A 26,061-nucleotide genomic window follows, 5' to 3' on the forward strand; every position below is an offset into this window, starting at 1 on the left:
TCCTAAATTGGTTCCCCTTATTCTGTTTACTTTATTGGGCTGTGAAAATAAAAAAATTTACTGTACTAAAACCAACTTACTACTTCTCTAGCTGAGCAGTCCCTCCTAAAACCTCAGAATAAGTGTCCCTAAGAAAGAAATTCCCTTCCTGTAAAGAAGACCTTCTGGGGTAACATTTTCTATTTTTAACCTTTTTTTACTACTTATTTTTTAATTGAGGTATAATTGACATGTTAGTTTCAGGTGTACAACATAGTGATATGCTGTTCTACCTTTTTTTAGTTGTGGTAAAATATATATAACACAAATGTATCATTTTCACTATTTTTAGGTGTACAGTTCAGTGGTGTTAAGTACATTCACATTGTTGTTTAACTATCAGCACCATCGATCTCCAGAAGTTTTTTATCTTCCCAAGTGGAAACGATTCATTAAACACTAACTCCCTATTCCTCCCCCTCCCCCTAGCCCCTGGCAACCAGCACGCTACTTTCTGTCTCTGAATTTCCCTATTCTAGGTACCTCATATAAGTTCAATCATGCACTGTTTTTTTTTTTTTAATGTGTGTCTGGCTCATTTCACTTAGCACAATGTCTTCAAGGTTCATCCATATTGTGTTATGTGTCAGAGTTACATTCCTCTTAAAGGTGTTTTTAACCTTTTTGACAACTCTGCTTGCATTGAAGCTCTTTCAACAAAAGGATGGTTGGTAAAAGGGCAAATCTTGCCAGCTTTCTGTATTTATTCACCTGTAACATGGTTCTGAGTTCTGTTCTATCATGTAAACAGATCCAGGCAGACCTGCCTTTTATAAAGGTGGCCACTGCTATTCAGTTCCAATATGTAGTTCCAAAATGTAATGTAGGCCTAGTATTGCATGTAAAAATCTCCTGATTTTCATGTGTTGGCCAATATCATTAGGCCAAACAGAAAACATTTGCAGTCCAGATCTTGCCCACAGGCCACTAGTTAGCATCTCTGCTAGGGCTTAAAAAAATAAAAGCACATTTTATTGTGGCTTCATTGATTCATTCATGAAATTAATGTTCACTGGGTCTGTACTAAAGGTTAGGCTACACACACAAGATGTGGCTTAAAGAATCCGTGGTAGGAGAGACAAATAGTTGCAGCATAAGCGCTGTAACAGAGCAAAACAGTAACTTTACTGAGCACTTCTTATGTGCCAGGGAGTTTTTAAGACCTTTACCTATATTAACTCATTAAACCTTACAACAATCCTATAAAGTAGGCACTCTTATTGTCTTCATTTTACATCTGAAAAGAGAAGCACAGAGTGGTCAAGTCACTTGCCTTGGTCACACAGTTGGAAAGTGCCGAGGGCGAATCTGAACCCAGAATGATGCCAGAGCCCAAGGTCTTGACTGGAAAAGGGGAGGGGGTAGGTTGGTACAGGGTAACCTGTGAACTTGTGAAGACTTCCAGAAGAGGTTAACTTTTGACTTATCTTGAAGGATGAGCTCAGCAAAAAAGGCCGGGAGGGCAATCCAGGCAGAGGAAATAATTTGAGCCAGGGATCAAACACTAAGATGGGCAGGAAATGGGTCTGGAGAGGTCGCAAGGTCTCCAATGCTACCTAGTCAACTGTTTGTTTCCAGGTGAGGCTCAACGACAGCTTGCGTCTCAGCGCTAACTAACTGCGAGGGTAAGAGGGGTGCAGAAGCAGAGCGGCACTCAGGGGCTCCAGCCGGGGAAGCCCGCCCCGAGCTCTGCCGCCCCGCCCACGGCCCCCTTCGGGAACTCGAAGTCCCGTCATGCAGCGGGCGCACTCCGAGCCCCGTGGCCAGCCCCGCCCCTCCCCGGGCCCGCCCCCGGGCCCGCCCCTCTCGCCCGCAGCCCCCTCCCGCCCGGTCAGCCCCGAAGAGTTGCCCGGTGGCCGCGGCAGACGGAAGCCGAGCGAGGGCCTCGGCAGCGGCAGGATGGGGGACTCCAAAGTGAAAGTGGCCGTCCGGATCCGGCCCATGAACCGAAGAGGTGAGCGCCGAGCCCGCCTGGGGCCGCCGCGGCTGAGGCGGCAGGTGCCTGGCGCGCCCTTCCCCTCGCCGCCGCCGCCGCCGCCGTGTGGGGTCCGGCCGGCCCCGCCCCTGGAGTCCGCGTCCGGGCAGCGGGGAGCGGCCCGCGCACCCCGAAACCTGGTTCCCCGCGCCCGCCCCGCCTGCGCGGGACGCCCCTCCCCTCGCCCGCACAGCGTCCCGCGCCGCCGCGGGCCCCACGTCCCGGGCCGCTGCCCCTTCCGCCGGCGCGCGCGCCCCGCCGCCCTTTCGCCCTCTCGTCTCCCTGCCCTTCCAGGAGGGCGACCGCGTCCCGCTCCCCCGGCTCGCTTCCCCCTCCTCCTACTCGGCCCTCGTCCCGCGCCCGCGGCGTCCCCGCTCTCGGCCCGCCAGCTGTCAGAGCGGCCCCCGCCCCTGGGGTCCTCACCCCCACCCCCCGCTTGGCCGGGACAGCCGGGGTCCCCGAGGCCCCATGTCGGTGGCCCAGGCGCCCCAGCCCTGCACCCTTGTGGCCCGCGGCGGCAGGAAGAAGGGCAGGGAATTTGGTTTCCTCCTGAGAAAGCGCTCAAGTGCAGAAGTCCTTCCTCTTGGATTTTCACTTTATGTTCCTTTAACCCGGACAGCCATAAAGAGTTGCAAATACTTTGAACTTGGGTAGAGATTTCCCGCCCCTCCTTACTTTGGTTGAACTTGGGTAGAGGAGACCCCCGCCCCCCGCTTTTTTTGACTGTTGAGAAAGTTTTGTTTTTGCTTGAAGTCATATTCGTCATCTCTCAACAATAAATAGTTTAGGTGCCAAGATTCTTGTGAAATTGTATCTTTCAGACATTCTCAATTCTGCAGGGAGGGTAGAGAAAGATAAACCGAGTACATTTTAAATCCTCTTTAGACAGTCAGATGGAATAGAGAAAACCCCTACTCGAAGTTAGAAGAGGAGGTGGGCCAGGCCTTGGCTGTAATACGTAACTAGCTGCGTGACTGGGCAAGTTACTTTAAATGAGATACTGAAAACTCTTATACCAAGTGGTACTATTGGAATCATTATGGTCCCAGGAAATGACTTTTCAATTTACAAGGCTGTAACTAATCCGAATCATTCGTGTAAGTACCAGAATTATTTTCTAAGTCGTTTTTGCAACTTCTTTGTTCATGATCAAGTGTTGTCTTAAGTCTGTGTAGCAGTTGAGCTGTTTTCCAGTTTTCTTTGCTGTCTTTTGTGTATATTGAGATACGCAGATCAACAGGTTGACATGTGCTTTGTTGGTTTGTTCTCTTGAAAGGTTTTTTTTTTTGAGTTGATGATTCCTCCTGTCCCTGCTAGGTCGGCTTAAGGCTGTCAGATGACACAGAAGAAATTTCGCTAAGAACTTAATTACTTTAAGTTCTCAACTAGTGCACGTTTTGGGTCTTCAGTCTTTGCCTCACTAATTCCATACTCTGACAAAATGAAAGAACCTAGATGAACTCTGAAAGTTTTCCAAAGCTTCTGGTCTTAAGGTGTTCAGGCAGCTTTATTTAAATTCACCTCAAATTTATTACCATCACAGTAATTAAAAACAAAACATAGCACCAAGCCACAGAAGACACAACTGATCTGGGATTTGATTCTGAACGGATGATCTCAGCACATTAAAAAAAAAATTTCCTGTTCACGAAAAACTTGGAAATGTCAGTGCTAAAAAGAGGCAGCTAATCAGCCACCACCAAAAGCCAATCTCAAATAATTAAAATCCTTCACCTCCCCCTCCACCTTGAGTTTCAGCTTTCCAGGGGAAGTACTTTTACTTATAAATTATCATTGATTAAATTCTAGTAATTGTCAGTATCAGAGTTTCAAGGGATGCATAGAATAATCTTTTTAGCTATGGAGTAGATGATGGCTGTTCCTTTGGCTGAACTCATTTTAAAATTAAGGTTTAAGCATGGATCCATTACCCTATAAATATAAGTGCATTATTTGTGGTAAACTGCCTCCTCATTTATTTAGTGCCATCTCTTACTTAGCCTTGTATTTCTTGAGTGCACGTGGACTTTTTTTTTTCCCATGGTTACTACAGATAATTAAAATTAGTTCTATTTCTGTTTTGTTCTAAAGTAGTTATTTACATAAATCTAGAGGTTATTGTGGAATACGATATAGTGGAATTCTAAAGCCAGTGGTTTTTAAACTGTTAAATAGAGTTTACTTAAAAAGTCTAAAACACAGCCATATTCCTTCCAGTCATTTTGGAAAAAAGTTAATACTTTGGCCAATTATTACTTCTGGGAAAATTAATGTATTGAGTAATGGTATATAATTATGATGAATAGTAAATTTTGTCATAATTTCTCTCTTAGCAGGTTAGTGCAGGAAGCAACCTCAGAAATCACTCATCACCAATGAAAATGAGATGAGAATAGGTTTTGGGGATGATAAGTTTTACTCTATAGACTGATATTTGGAATCATATTAGCTACTTTTTGAGGAAAGTCTGCAATTTGCAAGAAGCTCCTAATGTACTGCTGAGTTTCTGACTGTGCTTAGGTGTTAAGGTAGATAGTTGGTTTATAATTTAACATTTATCATGGAAGTAAGAGTGTTTCAGTCTTTTTTGCTGAATTATTTGTGGGTTTGGGAAACTTCGTTATTTGAACATAAAGCATTAGGCCCTAGTTCAGTAGTAGCAAGAATTGTAATGACTGATGAATGTGCTTTTGTCAGGAATATTTTTCTTATACATTCTAACATTATACTAACAAAACAAAAAATAAAAAGGAAAAAGTCTCTGACATTCATCCATCTTATCATTCACACTTATTTTCTTATTTTCATTCCAGTTTGTATTCACATGCATATGTAATTGTACATTGTTGTAATATTACACCTTTTTTGGCCTTTCTTCATCTAAAATACAGACTTAAACAGCTGAAGTAGAAGGGGTTAAGCTTATTTTGTCATGAGATCAGGAAGTTCTATTTGTCTTTTCACATCATCTTTCAGACTTGTTCTGCTCATCAGGTAACCTGGCTGTGTTCTGTATACTGTAAGGAACACCCGTTCATACATTATTAACCAATCTAATTATTAAATGAGCCGAAAGCTTTACAAGCATAATTGATGACACTAGTTAGATCAGTGATACACTCCTGTTCAGGAATTTGATGTTTTATAACTTTCAGCGGCTTAAAAATATTGAATACTTATTGAGTGCCTGCCAGGTGTCTGTCTTATGTTAGATAGTCCGGGATCTGATTGCCTTTCCACCTGGGGCTTCCCGAATTTAAATATGTATAAGGTTAACTATCGAAGCAAATAAATCTATGTAAAAAGTGTTTGGAAAATATGCTTTGCTGTCTGCCTAGCCTAAAATGATGAAACCAGAAATCACATTAGACATTTAGCTAGAGAGCAAAACAGTGAAATGGGTTATTTCAGGTGTTAGGAAGCTTGGACAATAAACTTATTTTAACAGGTATTTCTCAAGGGTTTGCTTTGCATTTCTTTCCATACTTGATGCAGTGAAAGTCACGAACAATAACCAGTACAGTGAAATTACAATAATAGAAATCAGGGCTTAAGTCAAAACCATTTAACAAGGAAGACTTTTATGTTAGGAGAAAAAACAGTATAAAATAGTATGGTAGCTATGTGATTGAATCTAGTATTGTGATTATTTCTATGTAAAAATGTAAACAGGAATGGGCAAGGGCTAGAAAGAAACAGAAAATGAGATTGATTGTTATTTTTGGGGGAATTTTATTTCCTAAAAACTTTCTCCTAGTGTTGCCTAGTATGGTAGCATTCAGTTAAAACAATTTTTTTTTAATTTCTACTTTTTTGGAGCAGGGAGTAATTAGGTTTGTTTGTTTATTTACTGGAGGTACTGGGGATTGAACCCAGGACCCCATGCATGCTAAGCATGTACTCTACCACTGAGCTATACCCCCACCTCTAGTTTTTTTTTTTTAAGTATGTTTTATGGTATGCTTATGAGGAAGTGACTGTCATGTGAAAAGATCTGATTAAAAGGTAAACACCTATGTCAGATTGCTGGTTATTAAAAGTGCCAAGTGAGTGGTAGGGAGATAGAGGAATTTAAAGGAGTGAAGGATTCCTTCTCAGGCTGGTGATTAGGGAAGGCTTCACTGTGAAGGGAGAACTTTGGTTCTACTTGGAGGGGAGGAAGTTTAGGATTGGAATGGGTGCCCCGTGGGAGGGGTGTGGGGGAAATTGGTTCTTGGAGGAGGTATGGTCTGAGAGCCAAGGCACGGAGGCAGGAATGAGCCAGGCAGGTTTAGGCAGCAGAGACAAGATAAGCCTGCCAGCAGGGAGGATTCTGGGAGGTTGACTAGAGAAAGATGAGATTAGAAAGATCAGGTGAAGTTGCAGGGAGCCCTGACAGCTAGCTAGGCTCAGCTGTCTAGCTTTAGGGTGGCTGCTCCATGGGTCCTGTTTAGCTTTTTAGAACCTCATGTGGGTTTCAGACATGAGCCTGATGGGGAAAGATCGCCAGATCCCAGGGCAAGACTGACAGCCTGGGTAGGTCACTGATTCAGGTCATTGCTGAGCCACGTTGAAGAGCGTGTGGTGAAAATGAAGCCACATGAATAGGAAGGGTAAGGAGACCGGTTAAAACTGGGTGGAGGTAGGAGGAAGATTAGAAGACTCCGGCCGTCAGTGAGGAAACAGGTGTCCTTGGGAAATCCAGAGGCTGGAGAATCTGTTTGAAACCAGGTGTTTTTGACCCAGAGACCTCTCGTGCTTCTTAAGCCTTCTCAGAGAGACACCTGGTGTTGGAGTTAGGGAGGACCATGGATGGAAATTTCTGGCATATTTTCTGAAACAGAAGATGCTTGTTTCATTTGCATCTGCTTGATATGCTAATGGAGAATGAGACACGTGTATCACAACATTCTTTTGTGTCTGCTGTCAACTCAGTGACTGAGAATGGGGTTTATACACACAGGGCCAGAGGCTTTTGGAGAAGAAAGTACACATTTATCAAATCAAATCAGAATTTGTTTGAATCGGCATTCACTTTTAGCCCCTCACCTCCGTAAAACAATGCCTAGTGTCAGCGTTTTCCTTCTTCAAGTTCTGAAGATGAAGGAGAGCAGTATTCATTCAGCAGATGAATTGAGCTGCTTACTGAGTGGAGATGGATTTCTTACTGATCTCTGTGCTTGCTGGGGGGCTTCCCCTTGTGTTCGGTAGAGTGTGTTCTTAAAAAACCTTGGTGGAGGGAAGTGTGAAACTAGCTGGTATGTAGGACAAAGTCTATGACTTAACTGGCACTGGGCTTTAACTCAGAAACTGTAGATAGCTTTAGAAGCTGGTATTCCTGAATTAATCCATTCAATTTAACACATCTTGATTGAAGGAAAAAAATAGCTGCTTTTTGAGAGCTTTCTGTTAGTTACAGGGTTCATTACTTTTTATACATGACAACATGATTTGTTGGAATTAGCAAAACCTGATTGTAGGAATTAGCAAGACATTTGCAAGAAAAGTGAGGAAGTTAACTGTAAAAATTCAGACAGCAGAAAGGAGACCTGTCTGTATAATTAGCAGTTATCAAGAGGTTACCATGGGTTGACATGGTCCCAAGCACTGAACTAGATTATTTCTGTTAATCCTCACGAAAGTGCTAGGAAGAATTTATACCATGACTCCATTTCACAGAAGGAAAAAGGGGAACTTGAACAAGCTTAATTAGCAACTTGTTCCAAATCACAAAACTTTCAAATGGCGAAACTAGGGATCGGAACCTAGACAGTTCAACCCCAGAGCCCTAGCCCTGAAATTCTGTGCTTTCCTGGAAAAGCGGAAGAGCACAGTGCATGAGGGGTGAGAAGAGTGACGGAAGGTGGCCTTACTGAAGCTGGGAGCTTTGGGGGAGCAGAGGGATACGAAGTTAGAGGTTGAGTACAGGCAGGTTCAGGAGGGTCTCAGACAAGCTTTAAGGAGTACCATGACTAGAGGGTTGTTTTTTTTTTTTAAGATAAGATTGTTATGTAACATTAGTTTCAGATGTACAACATAACACTAAAGTGATCACAGTAAGTCAGCTGTCACCAGTTAACCCCTTTCACCCATTTTGCCCACCCTCCAACCCCCTTCCCCTCTGTAATAACCATTCTGTTCTCTGTGTCTGAGTTTTGTTTTGTTTTTTGTTTATTCATTTTTAAAAAATAGATATTCCACATACAAGTGAAATCATACAATATTTGTCTTTCTCTGATATACTTCACTTAGCGTAAGACCCTCAGGGTCCATCGTGTTGCAAATGTATAGGTTTTTGAATAGAGCAGTGGTACTGTTAATGTGATGCTTTAGAAAGATAAATTAATCTGTGTGACTTTATCCTGCTCACAGGCTAATAAGTTAGCTTGTTATGTTTCATGGATGCTGGTGGAAGACACAAGACTTTAGGGTCAGAGGACTTGGCACAGCAAGTAGGGAGAGCAGTTCCCCTTGCCTGCACATCTCGCAGGGGTGACGTGGAAGAGTCCAGATGGATGCTGTGCAAGCAGTGGGTTTGTGTCACATCCGAGGAACACTGGGCTTGGGGAGTTCATCGCTTTTAAGAGGTAAGCCAGCCTGAAGATTGCTGGCTGCAAACACATTCCTGAGAGGTGGGCGGGGTAGAGAGCATCAATGGCCTTGCATTCTCGATACCCCCAGCAAGAATGGGTCGAGGTGGTATGAAAGCAACTGAAATTTAGGAGATACAGGGAGACTGCAAAGCTTCTGGTTTAGATGACTAAGTGAAGGAATGCTGGTGTCATTAACTGAGATCAGAAATGTGGGGGAAGCAGGTTTTAGGGTGGAGGTGTGGAACTTACAAGCTCTGTACTTGGACTTTAACAGTTACTTAGTCAGTGCTTATCATATGCCGCGCGCTACACCTCAGCTGTGCAGAGATACAGTGCACGCCTGCAAGAAACTCAACAGACTGAGTTTTAGGTTGTAAAGTGCAGCCAAGTGGATGGATCCAGAAAACTGTTGTACATGAGTCTGAGACCAAGGGACTGGAGATATGTGTAGATTTGAGAGTCATTACTATATTTAGAAGATGAGGGGACGGTACAGCTCAAGTGGTAGAGAGCATGCTTAGCATGCATGGGTTCTGGGTTCAATCCCCAGTACCTCTTCTAAAAATAAAGGAGTAAACCTAATTGCCTTATCCTCCCTGCCCTCCCCCCCCCAAAATTAAAAATTTAAAGAGTTAGAATACCAAATTAGGGCATACATGAAGGAGCAGGTCACAGAGGCCAGTAAGAGAGACATAAGGAGGAACAGGTTAAAGTAATGTAGGGGCCCAGGGCGAAAAATGTTACCGAATGGACAGTCAGTAGTCAGGATCACAGGAGTGGCATGTGTGATCACACTGAATCGTGCTCATTGGATTTGGCATCTTGGTGGTCAGTGGTAATTTTAAGAAGAATAATTTTGACTGAACGGATTGGTGTTGGTGTGTTGGTGGTGGGCTGAGAAATCGGGTGTGCCGACTTGGAGGCGGTAAGTATACGGCGTGTTCCCTCAGGAAGCCTCATGTGGAAGGGAAGGGTGAAGAGTGGTCTCTAGAGGTGGGGTTGGGAGGAGAAAGGCCTGTTCCTAAGTCTGGGAGATGTTTGAGCCTTGTTATAGACAGAAAAAGCCAGTAAGAGTGGGAACTTTTTGAAATATGGGGGGAAGAGGATGATTATATGCAGGGAAAGCCCTGGAGTGCTTAATTTTCTTGATGAGGTAGAATGTGAGGCTATTGAGAGTTGGAAGAACTGGGTTGGCTGGAATCTTCAGAGTAGTGAGTATTTAGAAGTCTGGTTGAAGGACTTTTAACTGTATTTCATATGTACTGAGGGCAGGAATGAGGCCATTCCTTCTAAGTTGTTTTTGAAATGTAATTCACATATCAAAAGCATATAATTCACTGGCTTTTAGTGTGTTTGCAGAGTTGTGCAGGCATCACCACTATCCTATTCCAGAACATTTTTATCATCCCAAAGACAGCCTCTCTCCCATTAGCAGTCACTCTCATCCACCCCTAGTCCCACAACCCCCTCCCATGCCTTCCTCCCCCAGCCGCCACTGATCTACTTGTCTCTATGGATTTGCCTGTTCTGGACATTTCATATAAATGGAATCATATAACATATGGACTTTGGTATCTGACTGCTTTCACTTGTAATGTATTCAGGGTTTATCATGGTTATAGCATGAATTAATACTTCATTCCTTTTTAAGCTGAATAATATTCTGCGATACGTATATGCATTTTATATGCCCAGTCATCAGTTGATGGGCGTTTGGCTTGCTTCCATTTTTTGGCTATTAATGCATAATGAACATTTGTGTAAAAGTTACTGTGGGGATGTGTATTTTCATTTCTCTTAGGTATGTGTATATGTAGGAGTGGAATTGCTGGATCATATAGTAACTCTGACATTTGAGGAACTGCTAAATTGTTTTCCAGAGTTACTGCAGCATTTTTACCAACAGTGTGTGAGGGTTCCAGTGTCCTCCCCCACACTTTCATTGTCCTTCTTTTTGATCATTGCCATCCTAGTGGGTGTGAAGTGGTATCTTATTATGGATTTGATTTGTGTGTCCCCAGTGTCTAATGATGTTGAGCATCTTTTCATGTGCTTGCTGCCTGTTTGTGTATCTTTTGAGAGATACTCAAACCCTATCCTTATTTTTAAAATTGGGTCATCTTATGATTTAGTTGTAAAGAATTCTGTATATAATTCTGGATCCAGTCCCTTATCAGATACATGATTTGCAAATATTTTCCTGAATTTGTGGGTTGCCTTTTCATTCTCTTACGGTGTCCTTTGAAGCACAAAAATTTTTCATTTTGATGTGGTCCAATTTATCTTTTTTTTTAACCTTGCTTGTGCTTTTGATTTGATATCTAGGAAACCATTGCCTAACCCAAGGTCATGTGCATTTAATGCCTGTGTTTTCCTGTGAGAGTTTTATACTTTTAGCTTTTACATTTAGGTCTTTGATCCACTTGGGGTTGATTTTTGAATGTGGTAGGAGATAGAGATCCAACTTCATTCTCTTGCATGTGGATACCCAGTTGTCCCAGCATCATTTGTTGAAGACTATACTTTCCCCATTGGATTGTCTTGGCATCCTTGTTAAAGCTCAGTTGACCATAAGTGTGACAGTATATTTCTGGACTCTTAATCATAATCCACTGATTTTTACACCTATCCTTCGGTTAGTACCACACTGTCTTGATTACTGTAGCTTTGTAGTAAGTTTGAAAATGATGAGTGTAGTCTTTCTACTTCGTTCTTTTTTAATATTGTTTTACCTTATAAGTTTGTAAATACCTACTTCCTAGCACTCTGAAGTTGATTTGTTTCTTGAAGGTGCACATTTTATGTTTTGGATCACATAAGATTATTGTAACTATTTTCATACTGTAATTGCTCTTCCCCTTACCAGGAGTCCTGTCTTGGATCATCTTCATTCTTTCACTTTTTCTTGAACCGTTTTAGAGCTCAGTTATATTTTATCTTTTGTCTATTGAATAGATTATCATGTTCAATGGTAAAAACATGAAAATTGAGTGATTAGGATGTTTTATATATCTCTTACTAGAAAGAAACAGCCAATTTGCTTTTTACTTATGTGACATCACAATTTTTTTTCTCCTTGGGTCAGTGGGCCTCAGGGGGGTCCTATATGATACCATGATTCTAAGTATGGTAAGGAAGTAGAAGTCATACTCCCCATTCTGCAACTAAGAATATTACATTCCAATGGGGAAAACAAGTGCTTCATACATGAAATATTAGTGATGAATATTTTATTTGTAGGAGCGTATATAGCCATGTAAAAACTATTAGGCATGTGACACAAATTAGTTGAAAATAGACCCATATATACCTTGCAAAATTTGCAATTTCACATTTTATTATTTTTTTATTGAAGTGCAGTCAATTACAATCTGTCAATTTCTGGTGTACAGTACAATATCCTAGTCTTGCATATACATATATATATTTATTTTTGTATTTCAACATTTGTAATTTAATGACAATGTGAATCTTACAAATAATTTACTATCCTTTTAAAACTGGACCTGCATTAATTTAACAGTAAGTTATAGTTAGCTTTTTAGGAACGTGGTTGATGGGTAAAGGGAGATTCATTAATATTTCTGAGTAGTAGATTTGGTTTGAAAATAATTATCAGTTTTCTGGAGAATTAGAAAAGCAGATGATTAAATGGGCAACTCTTAATTTGTCCACACTGAGAATGATGCATTTCCCCAGATAGAACATGAGTTATGTGAAGGGAGTCTCCCAGGCCCTGCCCATCTTTTACTATGATGTCATTGGAGAACGAGCCATAGCTGATTTATGCATTGAAGAAAGACTTGTTTCAAGTTATTGTTCACTTTTACAAGGTGACTAATATGCTGGCTGAATAAGCTGGATTGTCGACTGTTGATATTTTATTCATAATGAGGGACTTGACCTAGAAAAGGATCCTGTTTCAGAAATAATTTGGGATCTTTAATGTTAAAGGAGTAAATTTCTTTTTTTTCCCAAGACTCACAGGTACATCATAGCATTCGTGGTTCTGAGTACTATAAAGCTTGATTAGTCATGACATAAACTTATAGTACTACTTGACTCTAAGATTACTCTCGGTTTTTTTTTTTTTATTATTATTGCTTTTCAAACATAGTACTAATTAAATCCCAATCTCATTATTTTAGGCTTCCCTGGGAATAAACTGTTGTCCATGTGTTACTTATTATAGTAATGAGTATTCAGTGCTTTTTTAAAATTGTGGTCAGATATATATAACATAAAATTTACCATCTTAAACTAGTTTTTAGTGTACAGTTCAGTGGTATGAAGTACATTCACATTATTGTGCAACCATCACCATCATCCATCTCTAGAGCTTTTTGATGTTGCAAAACAGAAACTTCATACCCATGAAATACTAACTCCCTGTTGTCCCTTCAGCCCAGCCCCTGGCAACCACAATCATACTTTCTATCTCTATGAATTTAACTACTCCTGGTGTCTCATGTAAGTGGAATCCTACAAAACTTGTCCTTTGTGACTGGTATATTTCACTTAGCATCATGTCTTCAAGGTTCATCCATGTTTTAGCAGAATTTCATTCCTTTTTAAGGTTGAATAAGCTTCCATTGAAATACATATACCGCATTCTGTTTATCCGTTCATCCATTGATGGAAAGTTGGGTTGCTTCCACCTTTTGGCTATTGTGAATAATGCTGCTATAAACATGGATGTGCTTTAATGCTATTTTTGCAAAGGAAGTGCATGGCAGCTAGGTCTTTATCTTTTTTAATCAAGGTTTTCCAAACTAAGAGGAAGATGTTTATGTTTTGGATTTTTGTTAGGTGTTAAAATTTTTTTCTTTTCTTTTTTTAGTTCATCTTAAATTTAAGGCCTAAATTTGGTGTTGCTACTTAATCACAGCTTTGCTTTCTAAGCAGTATAGAGCAAGAAATTTTCAAGTTTTCCACAGAGAAATTGTCATATTTAGAATCCTGCAGCAGTATGATTTAATTCAACCATTAGTAACATTTGATGGTGCACTAGCCGTGGCATTTGATACTAAAATGTTTTTCATGTATCTGACCCTTAGACTCTAAATCTCACTGCTTTTGTTTGCTTAGGTGTGTGTTACTAGATATTCCACCCATATTCTAAACAGTCTTGTGAAAAGCCTTCTCTTAACAGAGTCAGGGTGGGAATTTTATTTGATAATAAAAACTGAGCTACTAAAGAAGTGAAGATTGTTGTTTATATTTTAAAGGCCACCTCCAGTGAGTGTTAAATGTAGGGACATTTGTAAATGTTGCACTTTTTAGGACGAAATGAGTTTAGGTTGGACTTATTAGTTACTATGTGATTCTTTGAATTTTAGATTTTTAAGGATTGGTTCTTTAATTATGCCATTTAAGGCTTCCAGATTATTAGTTGTATCTAATAAGTCATGAGGGGGAGGAAAGGGGTGTTGTGAAGAGGATGGGTAAAAAGCCTACAAATATTGAAGGAAAATGTTTGGATCCTTTGTCAATTCAAGATCATCTGCAGTGAAGGCAAAACACTAGTGAGGGTGGGGGGAGTATTTGATTGAGGGATTTTCAGGCATGCATTCTAGATGCATACTTCTGCATACACAACTACACATGCAGCTCCTTTGCTCAGAACAAATGTTCTTGCAAGAAACTAATAACTAACTTTGTGGTGGGTGGTGAGGTAGTAGATTGAGTCACAGCACAATTTCCGGAGACTTGATAAAGCATTTGTGTATAGCATAGACTTGACTGTATGGGGCCAGCCAATACGATATGGTTGGAGACCATTAAGGAGTGGTGGTAACAGAGTACGATGATTGCAAACTTTCTTGAGCTCTGGGCTGGAGGAAAGGAAGAAGTAAAACTGCGTGTGAAAAGTGTTTGCATGGTGGCTGAGGGCTTTTTGCAGCATTTCTGTGATAATCTAGAGTGGATTTAAACACAAAGCATTAGAAATAGACTTTAATACTAGTTGACCACAGTGAAACATACGCCTTTTGGGGGTTAGTCTTCCATGCCTGGGTAAAACATAGCTCTAATGTTTTCCTTTCACTTCTCTTTGCCTGAAAAGTAGATTGGCTAAGAGAAAGACCACTACATTTTTTCGTACTTTTAGATTATATCTTTGAGAACAAATGTAGAATAACTGATATGAGAAAAGTTGAGTTGTGGCAGGCACAGGGAAGGGAGTTTTTGTTTTATATTTGTCTCAGTTAAATAAGTTAAAGCAAGTGAACAAAAACGAAATCATCTTTCCTGGCAGTAGAAATTCTGTGAAGTTATAATGAGTTTGACATTGACATTTGGCCAAGGCTTTTAGGGAAATGCAAAATGACTCCAGTGTAGTGCAGGTCCTTTCCTTAGAGCATTTCTTTGGGTAGTGGAGATAAGGCAAACCAAGTTTCATACTTGGGGTCAGAAAGTTACAAGAATATAAAAATATGAGAATATAAACATGATGTGGCCTATACTTAAAAAAAAAAAAAGCTTTATTGAGATACAATTCACATATCATATAATTCAGCCAGTTCAGTGGTTTTTATTATGCTCATGCAATTGTGAAAACTATCAGCACAGTCAGCATTAGCACATCTTCCTCACCCCCAACAGAAACCCATTTCCACGAGCAGTCACTCCTGAGCCCTAGGCAGTAACTAATCTACTTTGTCTCTGTTTGCCTGTTCTGAACATTTGAAATAAGTGAAATCATACGCTATGTGGTCCTTTGTGACTGGCTTCTTCCACTTAACACAAGTTTGATCTATGTTGTAATACATATCAGTACCTTATTCCTTTTAATTGCCAAATAGTGTTCTCTTTTATGGATATACCACATTTATCCATTCCTTAGTTAATGGATATTTGGGTTGTTTCCATTTTTAAGCTATTGTGAATAGCCAAATGATACTGCTACTCACATACAGAATTTTGTGTGGACATAGGTTTCTCTTGGGTGTATATCTAGATGTGGGAATTGCTGGGTCATATGCTAACTATGTTTAACTGCTGAGAAACTGCCAGACTGTTTTCCAAAGTGACCACCATTTTACATTCCCACTGGTAATGTATGAAGGTTCCAATTTGTCCGTGTCCTTGCCTATACTTACATATCTGGGTTTTTGGTTTGTTTGTTTTTGACATGATCCAATTTACATTCTTCTTCTTTTCTTTTTTTAAACTGAAATATAATTGACTTACAATATTAGCTTAGCTTACCTGTCTTTTTGGTTATAGTTATGCTAGTGGGTGTGGAGTGTTATCTCACTGTGGTTTTGATTTGCATTTCCTCAGTGTCTAGTGATGTTAAGCATCTTTTCTTCTGCTCACTGGCCATTATTGTATCTTTTTTTGGAGAGCTGTATATTCAGATCCCTTGCCCATTGTAAATTTGGATTATTTGTTTTTTATTATTGAGTTGTAAAAATTATATTTTCTGATGCAGTTCTCTTATTGGATCATGTATCCAATTCACAAATATTTTCTCAATTCTATGGGTTGTCTTTTTACTCTCTTGATGGTGTCCTTTGAAGCACAAGGGTTTTTCATTTTGGTGAGGTTGCCCCAGCACATTTGTTGAAAAGGCTGTACTTTCCCCATTGGATTGTCTTGGTACTGTTATCAGAATCATTTGGCCATCAATATGATAGTATAATTCTGGACTGTCTGTTCCACTGATCTATTTGTCTGTTTTTCTCTCCTTACGTTAGTACCACAGTTACTGCGGTTTTGTAATAAGTTTGAGGTTGATGGATGTTGTCTTCATAATTCAAGATTTTTTGGCTATTCTGGGTCTCATGCATTTCCATATAGATTTCAGGATCAGCTTGTTAATTTTTGGGGAAAAAAAGTCAGCTAGAATTTTGATAGAGATTGCCTTGAATCTCGTAGACTGATTTGGGGAATATTGTTGCTGTCTTAACAGTATTAAGTCTTTCGGTTCATGAACTTAAGTTATCTTTCCATTTGTTTAAGTCTTTAATTTCTTTTAACAGTACTTTAGAATTTTCAGTGTACATGTTTTGCAGTTTTTTTACATCTGTACTTAAGTATTTAAATCTTTTTGTTACTGTAAATAAAATTTTCTTCGTCTCTGGATTTTTCATTTGTTGGTATATAGAAACACAACTGATTTTTGTATATTGTTCTACAACTTTGAAGAACTTGTTTATTCTGGTAGTTTTTAGTGGGTTCTTTAGGATTTTCTTTATACAAGATCATATCATGCACAAATAAAGGTAGTTTTACTTTTTTCTTTCCACTCTGGGTGTCTTTTGTTAGTTTTTCTTGCCTAACTGCCCTGACCAGAAATTCTAGTATGATCAGCATTGAACAGAAGTTGCAGTAGTAGACATCCTTGTCTTATTTCTTTTTTTTTTCCTTAACATGTGAAATTCTTTTTTAAACAAAATTTTATTTTATTTATTTTTTTGGTCGGGGGAGGTAATTGAAAAAAATTACTAATTTTCTGGAGAATTAGAAAAGCAGATGACTAAATGGGGGAGGTAATCAGTTTACTGATTGATTGATTTGCTTGTTTAGTCATCTAAACTGGACCTCATGCATGCTAGGCACGCACTCTACCACTGAGCTATACCCTCTTTTATTTCTGATGTTAGAGGGTAAGCCGTTTGGTTTTTTACCATTAAATGTGATGTTAGCTGCAGGTTTTTAAATGCCCTTTTTCAGATTGGGGAAGTTTCCTTCTATTTCTAGTTGGAGTGTTTTTATCATGAAAGATTGTTGGATTTATTTATTTTTGTGTGTGTCAAATGTTTTTTCTAACATAGATTTCTTTAAAAATGACTTTTTTTCTCTTTTTTTATCTGCAGAAATTGACTTGCATACCAAATGTGTGGTGGATGTAGATGCAAACAAGGTTATTCTTAATCCTGTAAATACTAATCTTTCCAAAGGAGACACCCGGTAAGTTAAGAAGCAGTGTTATGATCAGTGGGTTTTTAAATGACTGAAAGCAACAATGGCTGCTGAACTGAGTTCAGTTGAACAAACACTGAATGCTTGGTGTGTAGAGATCTCTCTTCCACTTGGCAGCAATACGAGGTCTATGATATGAAATGATTAAGTGCTGGAATGAGTGTTGTAGGCAGGAATGGTATTAGAAGCTCAGAGAAGAGAGCTTAAGTTAGATTGTGAGGTAATTGAGGAAGGCTTCTTGAGGGAGATGGTACTGGCTGGAGGATTAGGTTGAATGTAAATGGGAATAAATAGGTAAGAAGGGAAGGCTTTTGGGTCATTTCTCTGCATGGGTTGTTTTTACTTCTGCCAGTTTGCATCCTGCCTGTCAGTCAGAGCCCATTTCCAGTGCTACTTTCTTCCCAGTGGCATTCTTGCAGCCCTCAGGATTCCCTCTCCTTTAAGTCCCTGTAAGCTATAATGTCTACTACCTAATTTAATTATTATGTATTGTTTCAGATTTTTAATTGTAACTCCAAAGTAGATTTTAAGGTCTTGGAGGGAAGGGACTCTGTTGGGCTGAGGATAAATATTTGAGCATCATTTGTGGATTTGGGTGATAGTAGGAACAAAAGGGAGGGCAAGAAGATGTGAGGAAAGTGATCGTGGGGAGGAAGGAAGAGGTTAATTTGGTTTTTCTCAGTAAGTGCAGGAAAATTAATTTAATCAGATAAGCTGGGGTCAGATTCTAGAAGGCCTAAAGAGCAGATGAGGAGATTTGGCCTGTATTTTTATAGGTAAGATGGCATCTTTGACAGTTTTTGAATTATTGTGATTAAGGAGGTGGATTAGGGAGAGTTGTCAGATTGCCGTATAGACAGTGGGTTGGGGTGGGGAAAGACTGGCTTTTTCGTAGGGATCAGGTCCTGGAAGTGGAGAGCACAAGTTAGAGGAGGGTGTCCACCATGGTGCCGCGCACAAAGTGGGCACTTCACAATACCTGTGGAGACAGTGTGATACATGGAAGCACACACGGAAGGCGCTCCATAAAGGTTCTTTTGAGTTGAGTTAGACTGAACTGAAAAGAGCATTGGAGTTGGAATCAAAATCTGAAATCAAATCCCTACTTAACTATGTTATCATAGTTGGTTATTTTAAACTTTTGAGCTTTATCTGTGTGATACCTGCCTTACCTGTTTCATAGAGGTGTTTTCTGAAGATCAAATTAGTGATCATGAAAGTGCTTTGTAAACTGTCCAGTAAATGTTCAGGTTTATTGCTGTTGATGTAGAGGTATTTCTTAAGCATCTCCAGGATATGCTGTTACTGGGGTGTGAAGGATACAGATGTGTCAGGAAAGGTGCTAGGATTTTGAGCCTGCTAAATGAAGGACCTACTGTCCTGAGTATTAGTTGAAAATATTACTTTTGGGGGCTGTTTATTGCCCTTAGAGCTTTCAATCTGAAGACTGTTGCTTTCTTTGGAAATGTGGACAGCTGTGAACAAACTAGGAGGCAATACCTTCTGGTAGAAAGAATGTGGGCTTCATATACAGACTGATGGATCCAAATTCCGGCTTTGCCACTTGCTGGCATGGTTATCTACCTGTGTTCCTTATTTGTAAAGAGTTTCTGTTTTCTATTGCTGTGTAACAAATTACCTCAAAAGCTTAGTGGCTTAAAACAACAATAATCATCTATTATCTCATGGCTTCTGTGGATCAGAAATTCAGACTGGGCTCAGCAAGGATGGCTTGCTCTGCTGCATGCTGTCTGGGGCCTACCACGAAGACTTGAAGGCTAGGGGCTGGAGTCATCAGGAGAAGGCTCGCTGGTCACCCAGGTCTGGTTGTTGATGCTCCCTGTTGGCTGGAGATGCCGCTGGGGCTGTGGGCAGAACACCTCCTCACAAAGCAGCAGGTTCCAAGGGCAAGCGTCCCGAGAGTGAGAAAGCCAAGCAGAAGTGGTATTGGCCTTTTATGTCCTAACCATGGGAGTCACACAGTGTCACTTTTTCACATTTTCTTGCTCAAGGCTGGTATAGAGCTCTACACAGTTTCAAGAAGAGGAAACAGACCCATCCACCTCTGAGTGGAGGAAAGTTAGTGTCACATAAGAAAAGGGTTTGGGGTGGGAAGTGTGTTGTGGCTGTCTTTGGAAAACACAGTCCACCCACCACAATTGTATCGTATCTACCTTTTGAGAAGAAAATGAGCACATAGAAGCTAAAAAAAAAAGTTTCTTTCCTTTTGAGATCTTTAAATCTCAGGGATTTGTGAAAGAATTAAATAGCACTTTTTGGTTCCATAGAATACCTTAGATGGCTCTTTTTTAACATGTGCTGAAAATACAAATTGAATATTAGTTCAGTGTCATAGCATACTGTCTGATGAGAAACTTAAAAATGACGACTGTCAATAAGGTTGGTATGTAATGGCTTTTGCTGAAGTAAAGAAGCCTAGTGTCTTAAAAAAAACCAACTCTTTATTGAAGTATGTAATATACATACAGAAATGTATATATAGCTTGATGAATTTTCGTAAGTTGAACACACTCTGATAACTGGCACCAAGATAAAAAACAAGAACATTACTAGTATGACAAAAGGCCACCTCGTGAGAAGCGCATTTTCTTTTAATGTAATATGGAGGTGTAAAGAGAAAATAGAAATTTTGGGATATAGTAGTTCAGTGGTATATGCTGATTTCATTAAAAGAAAAAAAATAGGAGGGAAAGCACAAATGAGAAGTTAAGGTTAAGAGGGGGGAGGGTGTAGCTCAAGTGGGAGAGCACATGTTTAGCATGCAGGAGGTTCTTGGTTAAATCCCCAGCACCTGCTCTAAAAATAAACCTAATTACCTCTCCCTCACCAAAATAAAATAAATAATATGCTAAAATATTTTTAAAAACATAAATTAAAAAATTTTTTAAAAGTTAAGGTTAATTACAGTCTAGTTTGTAGAATGATTAATTCATAAAACAAGTTAGGATTTTCTAGGAGCTGTTACTCACAGCTAGAGAGCCAGGGATGTGAAATTGACATAAAAAAGTGATTTGAGTCCATTTAAATCACTAATCAGAAAGGCTCAGATTAATATTTTTCCTTTAAAAGCTACACTACCCTTCTTTTTAGAATAGTATCCAATTCTATTACTCTAAAACTGTGTACTTTATATGTATACTTAACAACCTAAGTTAGTATGCTTTGAAAATGAACATACACGTATTAAAATAGTGGTTTGTATATTTTTCTGATTAATTTTGCATTAACTTCTGAAAATTTCATGATTTGGTATTTATGCTTATAAAAAGCTAATAGAAGCCATGGTTAGATGAATATGTAAACCATTTTTGTCTTAAAGCTTAATTATGGGGATTTGCGGAACATTTTTGCTGTGCTATGTATATGGAGTTCCAAAACTTTTGAAAAAAAAGAGGCTTAAAATTCAGAAAATTCATAGTACATGGTTAACAAGAGATTAAGAAATGCTGACATTGGAGCCAGACATCTAGATTGAATCTCACCTCTACTACTTAATGTGATGTGGAGCAAGTTACTTAATTGTCCTCTGCCTCAGTTTATTCATCTGTAAAGTGAAGATTATTATAGTACCTGCCTCCAGCTTGTTACCGGGATTAAAGGAGTTAAAATATGTAGAGTGACAGTGCCTGGTATACAACAAACCTTACATAAAAGTTAGCTATTACTTTTAGTATTACTGTGATTGTTATTATGGCCCGTATTTAAGTTGTAGTCTGTGATATGTTTAGTGAGCTATAATATAACTTCATAAAGGAAATAAAAAATTTTTTAAATAATTCAATACTTGAGTATACATGTCTGTCACAAAATTAGCTAGTTCTAGAAAAATTTCAGCTTTGCAAAGTCAGAAACTTTATTTTATCTAGTTTGTCCAAAGTTGGTGGGGCATCTAGGGACTAACATGCCATCTGTTAGAGAGGTAGGCCCCCTGATTTTATATTAACAGTGAACAAAACATTGATCTCTGCCATCCTGGCTTCTCCTTAGTGTCAGCCAACTTTGGGAAACCAGGTCAAAACATTGCTTGTGAACGCAGGATAAAAACGAAGGGACATTTTCTCAATTATGGAAAAGATTAAGGACAGACTCTTTCTACTCCACAGAACTCTGCTGGAACACCCTAGTGACTGAAATACTTGTACCCAGCAGCTCTGTCTTTTCCTTCTCTGTATAGTGCAGGGTGCACAGATAGATTTGATCCATTTTCTCATGCAGTGCCATACTGCGTATCCTGCTGGTACAATTAAATGTCTTTTTGGAATTACCTTTTTGCCCTGAATCAATTTAGTTTTCTAGATTGGCCCTTGGGGCTTCCCAAATCTTCAGTAACATTTATAAATCATAATTTTGGGCTAATAAGTGACTAATTCATTCTCTATTTTTACTAGATTTTTATAAGTGTAATTCTCAGTTTGTAATTCTTAGCATTTAGGAGCACTTGAAGTCCCTTTTGTAACTAGTTACGATAGTACCACGATGTAGAACAGTCCCCTTTTAAACAGCTAAGTAAATCTTTAAGCCTTATTTTGTTTGAATTATATCTTAAAACTTAAGAAAGTTATATCTTATAACAGAATGTTAATGCTCCTGTTTGTTACCATGATAGGGCAAACTCATTTCTTAGGCTAACTTTTATCTTCTACCTTTTACCTCATTTCCTCTCCCACCCACCGAACAGGCCTTTCCTGTTAATTCTGGCTAAAAAATGGAGATAGTTAAAAAGCTGTTTTAAAAGGGATTGAGATGAGATTTCCCATGGACAGTTAAGAAGCAGTAGCGTTTTAAGAGTTGTGTTTAGGTGAGTTTGGAAATGGGAATGCACTTTCCCATAGGAACAGACAGTTGTTTCTATTAAAAATGCTGTTCTATTAAAGTGACTATTTTGGCCCTACAATAAACATTCTTCTCTCTCTCTCTCTCTCTCCTTTTTTTTTTTTTTTGCTGTTAGAGTGTGGTGATTTAAAAAAAAAATGCAGTGACTCTCAGGAACTAGCATACTTTGGTGTCAGTGTGCCAAAGGTGCTAGTAGTTTTATCCACCAATGTTTTTGTACCATCAGTGCAAATACCAACAGGGTGAAAAAGGCATATGTCTTAGTAGTAGTATGAAAATAGTTCTGACCTCAAGATACACTGAATAGCTCTGGGGTTGAGGGGCCCAGGAGTCCTCAGACCACAATGAGAACCAAATTTAGGGACCAATCTAATTCATGAGCTCTAAGAACTGAAAGGATGTCTTTGGTTTATTTTTAAACTACTTTATTGAGATATAATAGGCATGTCATGTAATTCACCCCCTTAAAGTGAACAATTCAATGGTTTTTATTATATTTACCGAGTTGTACAACTAGCACTGTTATCTAATTTTACAACATTTTTATCACCCTATTAATCTATGTTCTGTCTCTGTAGATTTGAAATTTGACTGTCTTGGACATTTTATGTAAATGAAATCATACAATTTGTGGTCTTGTGTGATTGGGTTCTTAGCATAATGTTTTTGAGGTTTATTCATGTTACAGCATTTATCAGTACTTACTGCTTTTTATGGTGGAATAATATTTTGTTGTTACTCTGTTTTGTTTATCCATTGATCAGTTGGTGGACATTTGGGTTGTTTCCACTTTTTGCCTGTTATGAATAATGCTGCTGGGAACACTTGGGTACACTTGGTGTGGACATATGTTTTCATTTCTCTTAGGTAGCTGTCTAGGAGTGGAGCTGCTGGGTCGTCTGGTAACTCTATGTTTAACATTTTGAGGAACTGCCAGATTGTTTTCCAAAGCGGCTGCTCCATTTTACGTTCCCACCAGCAGTGCATGAGGATTCCAGTTTCTCTGGCTTTTAAAGAACCCTTATTTACTGTAAGGAAAATGGTGGTGCCTCTGGCCAGTTGGAGAGTGCATACTCTGCCTGAAGGCATTCAGATTACAATTAAAAAGCAAAACAAAACATTGTGCCGTCCAAACAAAACAGATCTTGGCCAGATTCAGCTCTTGACTACTGATTTGAAACCCCAGGTTCTACTAGACTTTTCTGTTGAGCTGTATTTCTGGTAAGGTTTTTAAAAAATTGAGCCTAGTTTTAAAAATATAGTACACAAAAAGGTTTAAATACTAAAACACTTTTATGTACTTATCACTCAGTTTAACAAATCACTGCCAATACAATTTAAGCCTTTTGTGAATAGCCTCCAGTTTTAACCCCTTCCTTTCCCACCACAGTTAACCACTTCCCTGAATTTGGTTTTTATCTTCTCCTTATATTTCTTTACATTTTCACTGTGTATATTTGTAAATTGTTTCTACAATATAATGTGTACACAAATGCCTTTTTCTAGTCAAAGGTCACAGAGATGTGTGACTTAAAAGACTGCTTAAAGTAAATGCCTCATTTTTTAAGGCAAAAAAAAAACCCCCACAAAACCTGTATTAAAAGGAGCCAGTAATATCACAAGTTTATCTTGGTGAGGAAAGCTAAATGTTGATGTTTTATCAAATACTCTGTTCCTCCTTTTTTTCTCTTAAAAAAAACCAAACAAGCCAAAACAAAAGCTTCCCCTTCTATCTATTGTTTGTGGTGAATTCTAAGCAAGAGTGGCAGTGAAAATTGTTTAAGTGCACATCCAGCTTGGAAGGGACTGTCAATCAGTGAGCTATGCCTGTTCAGAGGTGCTGGTTTAAACACCAGAACTGAAACTGGAAAGGGAAAGAAATTCTCAGTATAAATTGCACTGCGAATCCCTTGGTCGTTTAATCCATTTTCTTTTTAGCCCTCTGTTTTCTATCCTGTGTGTGTGTGCATGTGTGTGTATTAATACTACAAGCATTAATAGATTAACTTGGAGTTTCTCTTATAATTTTTTTTTTAGCTTTTTAAAAAATTGAAGTACAGTCAGTTACAATGTGTTAGTTTCTGGTGTACAGCACAATGTCCCAGTCACGCATATACATACATATACTCGTCTTCATATTCTTTTTCATTAAAGGTTATTATTGAATATAGTTCCCTGTGCTATGCAGAAGAAACTTGTTATTTTTTAGTTTCTTTTATAATTCTTTATTACCCTGCCCTACAAAATGTAAGATTTTAAGACATCAATTTTCTGTAGAAAATAGTTGGGGAGTTTGACTTGAAGATTTTAATGAACTGGACCACTGATTTCTTTGGTGTTTTGTGAAATGGCCTGTTTGTTCTCTAGTGCATGTGGAAGAGACTCTCCAACATGAATGGAATTAGCTGTAGATGGCACAGATAATGCTGATCATTTTCTTGTAAAACTGTGGGGCTTCCTACTCCTTCCTGTTTGGTTATGTGTAATCTAATGATTAATTGATGGTGTGAAGATTATAGCTGCCAGTATAGTGAAAAGAATGTCTGTGATGTTGATCTTAGCCAGCACTTGTCAGAAGGGTCATTAAACTCTTTATCCTTCTAATTGTTCACCAGACATCAGATCTTAGTTAAGATCATTGGGTAATTAATGTGTACCCAATATGAGCAAAGCATATCCAGTCTTCCTCTGGAGGCTCAAAGTACTCTGTTCCTGGTAGATGAATGAATATATGCAGAAAAAATGTCTATAAAGTATATGCAGAATTAAGTGAAGCTGACCCATGTAAATATATTTCTCTTGCAACTGTGTTGTGTAATACTGCTAAGGGGAGGACCTTATACCAATAATTATTTTGAAATATATAAAGTCATTTTCAGACTAATTCCTTGTTAGAGGAAGGCATCATTAGGTCATATTAGATAATGACTTTTAAAATTTCTCTATTGCTGTATGGATGCTAATTTAAGTGAAGATTTTAATTGAAGGAAGTCATGCAAAATGTAATTATAGTATATACAATAGATCTGTTTGTTCTCTCTGCTGTGAAATGACTTGAGTGAGGCTAATAATTCTGCCCAAATAGAATTTGCTCCTCTGGAGAATAGAATGTGGTGTGTTTTAATTTCATAAGGAGGCTCTTCCTGGGGGAGCCTGTCCACCCTGATTATGTCAGAGGAAAGTGGGGAGAGCAGTGTTCTGTGTACTCAGAAATTTTAGAGGATTCCTTCCCCTTTTAAAAAAAAATACTATGACCGTTGAGCGTATAAATCATTTACTACTTTTGAATATAGTTGTAAAAATGAATCAGGAAGACTCTTTAATTTTATTTTAAAAGTTTATATATATTTTATTGAACTGTAGTCAGTTTACAATGTTGTGTCAATTTCTGGTGTACAGCACAATGCTACAATCATATAGGAACATACATATTTTGATTTTCATATTCTTTTCACCACAAGTTACTACAAGATCTTGAATCTAATTCCCTGTGCTATACAGTATAAACTTATTTATCTATTCACGAAGACTCTTAAAAGCTAAAAAAATAGTAAAGTATGTATGGTTGAATTCATATCACTGCATAGTTATATATATATAGATAATCAAATAGCGGTAAGTACAGATTTTTTCAAAGTTTTACTGGCAAAAGCTAGTAGGTTGCAAAAATGAACTGCTTGATAGCTGATTAGT

General features: G+C 38.7%; 1 protein-coding gene and 1 non-coding gene across 3 annotated transcripts in view; one reads left to right on the plus strand and one right to left on the minus strand.

Annotated features, from left to right (window-relative positions):
* Positions 1 to 1,845: 1,845 nt before the first annotated feature.
* Positions 1,846 to 26,061, plus strand: part of KIF13B (kinesin family member 13B) — a 165,529-nt gene continuing 141,313 nt past the window's right edge. For both annotated transcript variants that reach the window (XM_072952758.1, XM_072952759.1), the window contains exons 1-2: positions 1,846 to 1,993; positions 17,409 to 17,502. In XM_072952758.1, the coding sequence (XP_072808859.1) occupies positions 1,939 to 1,993; positions 17,409 to 17,502 (149 nt within the window). In that variant the 5' untranslated portion in view covers positions 1,846 to 1,938. The remainder of the gene's footprint in view (positions 1,994 to 17,408; positions 17,503 to 26,061) is intronic.
* Positions 5,866 to 5,937, minus strand: TRNAA-AGC (transfer RNA alanine (anticodon AGC)). The gene has a single exon. It is a non-coding gene; the product is annotated as a tRNA-Ala (tRNA).

Source organism: Vicugna pacos, chromosome 31 (assembly GCF_048564905.1).
Source record: "Vicugna pacos chromosome 31, VicPac4, whole genome shotgun sequence".
Classification (NCBI taxonomy): domain Eukaryota; kingdom Metazoa; phylum Chordata; class Mammalia; order Artiodactyla; family Camelidae; genus Vicugna; species Vicugna pacos.